The sequence below is a fragment of the Microtus ochrogaster genome, unplaced genomic scaffold, assembly GCF_000317375.1.
Source record: "Microtus ochrogaster isolate Prairie Vole_2 unplaced genomic scaffold, MicOch1.0 UNK41, whole genome shotgun sequence".
In the NCBI taxonomy this organism is placed as follows: domain Eukaryota; kingdom Metazoa; phylum Chordata; class Mammalia; order Rodentia; family Cricetidae; genus Microtus; species Microtus ochrogaster.
The window spans coordinates 3,037,871-3,044,288 of NW_004949139.1; the positions used below are offsets into that span (position 1 = coordinate 3,037,871).

Below are 6,418 nucleotides of genomic sequence, written 5' to 3' on the forward strand. Positions count from 1 at the left end.
AGATAAGGACTTAATCATACTCTATTACCATTATCATTTTGACTCTGTTTCAAAATAATGCCACATACTTAGGCCCATCCTATGTATGTATCACAATATGCCATTTCACATTATCAGGAATGTAACTAGGCACATACTTTAACAAATTCTGTGTATTCTCTAATCATGAACACATGAAATGAAAGCGTTACTTTAATCACACACTTACTTAAAGCACATAATTATCAACACTTCTGCATATATACACATATGCTCACATATAAGCCAATGCCTTTCATGTTTATAGGCATACCTCTCATAGTCATAAATAAATAGATGCGAAGTATCAATAAACTTTCATGGTGAACGTAATATGCCTAAATGAGAACTATAAATACTTTAACAGAAAATGTAAGTATTAACACAAGCTCATTTATGTAGTCCAAGAACACATTTAAATATGTCTTTGTTCTTGTACACAGACAAGAGGGGTTAATGCCTTTAGTTTCTAGTCTCAGAGGGAGTCATTGTGAATATAAGACAGTGGATATATAGAGAGGGAAAGAACCAGTGCTTGGGAAACAGACCACACAATTCTTTAAATAGAACTTGACCTGATGTTTCTACACAAGGCTGAATCCCAGGGGTTTGTCAGAACTTATAGTTATAGTCGTTTGTTTAAAGATATAGCAGATCACAGGAGGAGTTACTCCTTTCATCTCAGGCATCTTTTCCTTTTCAAAAATCAGTGGGAGACATGTATTCTTCAAGTATCAAGAAGGCAAAGTCATGTACCATATTAAAGTCCTGACTTGATGGGAACACCCCATCTAGAAATCGAAGACCACTGAGTCACAATCTGAGATGGGATGAAGAATCATGGCTTCCACTGTGTCAGACCTAGAAAGGTAGGAAGATGCCCTCCAGACAGAAGCTCTCCAGCAGCAGACTGATTCTGAACCTCCCATGTTCTACATTTAGGTTCAGATATTCCAGTCAGAATCAAATTTTCATTACCCTTTCTGAAATGTTTGACAAGCAATAACTTATTTCACCCTTTATTGTGAAGGATTAAAGAGTATGATGGTAATAGTTACATCCTATAAATTTAAGAATAATGTATGTTGTAGAAGAATAGAAGATGGAATATTGGGCAAGAAGGACATTATGTGTACTTTTTCTCTTGTCTAAGGAATGCATAGCTCCATCTCTCAAACAAAAGCAGTTGATAAATTGTTCTCTTCATAGTGAAATTCTTTCACATGCAGAAAAAAATGACAAAGGATCAGTAAACTTCCTGTCCATTAGTCACAGCTTGTACTTGTAAATATTCATGTGTTCAGTTTCTAAGAACAAAAGTGAAACAGAGGCCATTTCTAAATGTGAGGCCATAAATTCCATAGAGTATGGAGGGAAAAGTCAGGGAGAAACAGACACCTGATGAGGAACATAGCTCCATTTTAAACGCAGTTTAGAAGTCTTTTCTGTTAGTTTGTTGCTCCTCAACAATACGAACACTGAGTGTATAAAGTCAGACCAGACAGAATGGAATGAGAAAGACTGGGAATTCAGGGTCTCTAAAAAAAATTCAAATAGAGGGGAAGAGGAGAACTGGATTTTCAATTAAACCATGCAGCATGGTGGAGGGTGTCCTATTTCCTAACTGTGTGAATTAAGTGTGTCCTTACTAAGGCTATCTAGAAGAAGCCAGTAAGAATGTAATCTCAAGCCTGTCATGTGATATATTCCTAAAATACCGGTATTAGGGCATATTAGGCAAGCTATGCTACATAGTATGAAGGAAGGGGGAATGGAGAGACAGGAGAGAAAGAAGAGAAGAGAAGGAAGGGAGGAAGGAAGGAAGGAAGGAAGGAAGGAAGGAAGAAAGGAAAGAAGGAAAGAAGGAAGAAAGGTAGAATATAAAGAAAGCAATGCATTCCCAGAGACACTAAAATCTCAATCTAGATCTTGGTCCAGGGAAGTAGCAACAATCCTAAGTACAAATTCTCCAATTTAATATATTGTCTAAGCATCTTACATATCAGCTATTGTCATAACTGATCAATAATTTTTCTGACTCATCTGGAGCAGGATTCTCAACTACTCATTGCCAGCAACGACCCTATTGTGTGCCTCTAGAAGCCCTGGTCCAAGAGTCATGTACTATGACAATGATTTTATTATGTGACCATAACATATCATTTAATGACTCAGTTCTTTTTTTTTTTTTTTTTTTTTTTTGGTTTTTTGAGACAGGGTTTCTCTGTGGCTTTGGAGCCTGTCCTGGAACTAGCTCTGTAGACCAGGCTGGTCTCGAACTCACAGAGATCCGCCTGCCTCTGCCTCCCGAGTGCTGGGATTACAGGCGTGCGCCACCATCGCCCGGCATGACTCAGTTCTTATTGTTTCTCATAGTAAATGATGGCAGAAATTTTACGTAAGTTAGAAAAACTAAACTTTAAGGGGCTTTCATGAAGGGTCTCAAAATTCAACTCCCTCACAGTTACTCAGAGGTAACTATGTACATTGGGACCTTTAGCACCTAATCCAGTGCCTGGGGGTGAGAATAAAGATGATCTGAATATGATTGTTTAAATCACCATTAATGTTAGTGATGGTCCTCATCAAGTGAGAGTGACATACTGGACAGGTAGGTAATGCTGAAGCTCCTGGTTTAAACAGAAAATGTACTACTGTTTGAGGGGATTGAATCTGGTAAAAGGAAGCAAGGGAGAAGCCCTCTGTCCCAGCTAATGTGAGTATCTGAACTGTCACTAGGGAGTTCATTGGAATATTTGCCTGGGCAATCTCATGATTATTAGCCAGGAAAGTTGGTAGGCTTTCTGGTGTAGAGAAGACTCCACATTCCTTTCAACCATTATAAAGGAAGGGGACTAAGAAGACATAAAACTTATATCAAACTTTGAAGAAACCTGTTTAGGATTTTTGATGCTTATAAAATGAAACATTTGTTAGCTTGCAAAGATTTGTTAAGCAAGCCTATAAGGACACTCTTTTCACCTGAAGGTTTCTGTTATGAAAGAGGTAAAAACTGAAACTCTTAAACCCAAGCACAAGGCAGCAAAGACAAAGTGAAAAGATGTTGCGTAAGAACCAAGTTATATGTATTCTACCTCTTAGTTGTTTTGTGTGTGTGTGTGTGTGTGTGTGTGTGTGTGTGTGCATGTGTGTTTGTGTGTGTTGCGGGGGGCAAGTTACTTTTCTTGGAGAGCTCAGACATCAAAAATCAAGCAATATTAAAGCAAGTACAGATACAAGCTGCCACTCAAAACCTTCTCCCATAGCTTCTAGTATCAGAAATTACTATAAGTCTAAGGAGAATTTTTAAAGTATGGTTTTGGGAATTCCATCAGGAAAGTTTTCAGTTGGGGATATTGTTAATGAGTCTGTTGCATCTGAATAATAGTCTTTACTAGTTACTTTCATCAAAATACATTTATCTGATCTCTCTTTATCAAGAATAGAGGTGGTAAGCTGAGTGTCAGGTTTAGGGTCATCTTCACTAGGACATCCTTGAATAAATTACACTATGTAAACTAAATCCATGTTGTAGATTGCAGTTAGTAAGCAAGTCTGTGTTGGAATATAGCTGAAGACATGCACTAACATGTGGCCCATGCCTACTTTTATACTTTAACAGAGAAAGGCACTAATTTAAAAAGAAAATGAATCAATCACAGAGCATGAGATATTCATGTTCTAAGATTTTCATTAAGTATGATGTTATAAATGCCAACTTCACAGATGGTTTATACTTTCCTTTGGTCTAGAACCAAGATGATTATTGTCTTAATTATTTAAATATATTGGGAGAATAAATTACTATGCTCCTTTAATCCACACTTGCCTCCTGCCCTGAACTACTGCTGCTCAAATGATTCAACACAGAGACAAATGGGCCTGTGTGGAAGGTACACCTAGTCATTTGCTAAATGGAAGATGGCAAGGTTTAATGTAGCTGATTTGTCACAGAAGTTTGCCCTTAGTGGATTCTACTTCTGAGAATACTTTTTCTTTAGGAAATAATTACCCCTGAAACTGACATATTCTAATATCATTTTGAGTGTTACAGATACTAATAAAATATTAAGTAGCATAATTTTATGTTATAATATTATTTATTATAAAAGATGATTTTATTAAAAATTACTATCGAATTTATTCATAATATTTTACAAGTGCAAATAATCATCCTTGCTTGGCTGTTATTATCCTCAGAGAACAGATTAATTTCACTACACAGAAAAAATAACCCATTCTTTCATGTTGGCTTCAAGGAACAGCTCTTCTCATTCTATGTTCTTCATCTTGCTTGGAATCCCAGGGCTGGAGAATTATCAATTTTGGATTGCCTTTCCATTCTGTGTCATGTATATTGTGGCAGTGACTGGGAATGTCACCATTCTACACATAATTCGGATTGACCACACACTACATGAGCCCATGTACCTCTTCCTGGCCATGCTGGCTACCACTGACTTGGTCCTATCCTCCTCCACACAACCTAAAATGCTGGCCATACTCTGGTTTCATGATCATAAGATTGAATACCATGCCTGCCTCATTCAGGTGTTCTTCATACATGCCTTTTCTTCTGTGGAGTCTGGGGTGCTCATGGCTATGGCCTTGGACCGCTACGTGGCCATCTGCTTCCCACTCCGACATTCCAGCATCCTGACCACATCTGTAGTCGTCAAACTGGGGACAGCTGTGATGGTCAGAGGGCTGCTATGGGTGAGCCCCTTCTGCTTCATGATCTCCAGGATGCCCTTCTGCCCCAACAAGGTCATTCCCCAGTCCTACTGTGAGCACATGGCTGTGCTCAAGTTGGTGTGTGCTGATACCAAAATCAATCGTGGATATGGGCTCTTTGTGGCTTTCTCTGTGGTTGGCTTTGATATAATTGTCATCGGTGTATCTTATGTGATGATTCTGAGAGCTGTGCTGAGGTTGCCCTCAGGTGAAGCCCGCCTCAAAGCTTTTGGTACATGTGCTTCTCATATTGGTGTCATCTTAGCCTTATATATTCCAGCCCTTTTCACCTTCCTCACTCACCGCTTTGGCCACCATGTGCCCCGAGTTGTGCACATCATGTTTGCTAATGTCTACCTGCTGGTTCCTCCCATGCTCAACCCCATCATCTATGGAGTTAGAACCAAACAGATCAGGGACAGAGTTATCCAAGGATGTTGTAGAAAAGGCCCTTGAACCAGTGACCACAGCAACCATGCTTCAGTTACCCACACTGAGATATCCACAGAGATGAGGAACAGTTCCCAGATTCTTACCTACCATTGCAAAGCCATCCCTATGGCTTATGTGCAGGATGAAAATTTTCCAGAACAAGAAAGAATGAATTTTATGGTAACCACAACTAGAGATCTGAGAGGTGTGATGTATCATACAGAAATAGTTAATGTATACTCTTCATGAAAGAATATTTTACACAAACTTCATTTACTGATATCATCAGTTCTGTGTTCAAGTTGATATTACACCATATATCTCAATGTTTTTTGGAAAAGGAAAAGTCACTGTGGATATTTATGGAAAAGTTTAATTATAGTTATTTTTACAATGATTTCTTATTCAGCTCTTTATTCATGTCAGAACTTTTGCCCCTTAGACTATGTCATTGATTTCAAAGTTTGGAAACTTTTCACTCATTAAATCAGTAATTATTTTACCAGATTGTCATGGTTTAAATAGACAGTCATACAGTTTTAAAGAAGCTAGACATTTCATCACACAGTTAAAAATATACACATTTCTGCCATGTGTTAATCTCTTCATTATAAGATATCCTTTTAAAATTGATATACATTTAAAGTCCTGCTTGAATACTGATATATAAAATAAATAGGGAACATACTAAACATCCTGTAGCAACTGAGTGTGTGTTACATGCCAATAACACGGCATCACAGACCCGGAGGCAGGAACATTTGAAGTCAGTCTGGACTATATAGAAAAACTTTATCTCAATGAAATAAAACAAAAGAAAAGAGGAGGGGAAAAAAAGAGGTAAGGAGGCAGAAGGAGGGGAAAAGAAGAGGGAAATGGAAGGGAGGCTGAGAAAAAAGGAGAGAAGAAAATGAGGGGAAGAGGAAAATGAATTAAACCATGGGAAGAAATGCAATTGAATACTAAGTTCTATTTTATTTATTATAGAATGTAAAGAATTACTGATATCATATTAAGTTTTAGAGAAAATAAATTTAATTTCCTTAATTCTCGATGCTAGTTATAAATGAATACATATGATTATGTGTTTATTTAATAAAAAACTCCTAAATACTAATAATATTCACTGTTTTTCAAAAGGCTTATAACCTTCTAGTTTTCCTTTTCACAATAGCAGTTTTAAAAACTTATTTTTAGTTCTTGAAGTTTAATTTTGCTATTAAAATAATTAAGA

The 6,418-nt window shown here is 37.3% G+C and overlaps 1 protein-coding gene across 1 annotated transcript; it reads left to right on the forward strand.

Moving 5' to 3' along the window:
• Positions 1-4,254: 4,254 nt before the first annotated feature.
• Positions 4,255-5,208, forward strand: LOC101981251 (olfactory receptor 52R1-like). The gene has a single exon (XM_005368846.2). It carries the CDS (start codon positions 4,264-4,266, stop codon positions 5,206-5,208), a length of 945 nt encoding a protein of 314 aa, XP_005368903.1. The 5' UTR covers positions 4,255-4,263.
• Positions 5,209-6,418: the final 1,210 nt, after the last annotated feature.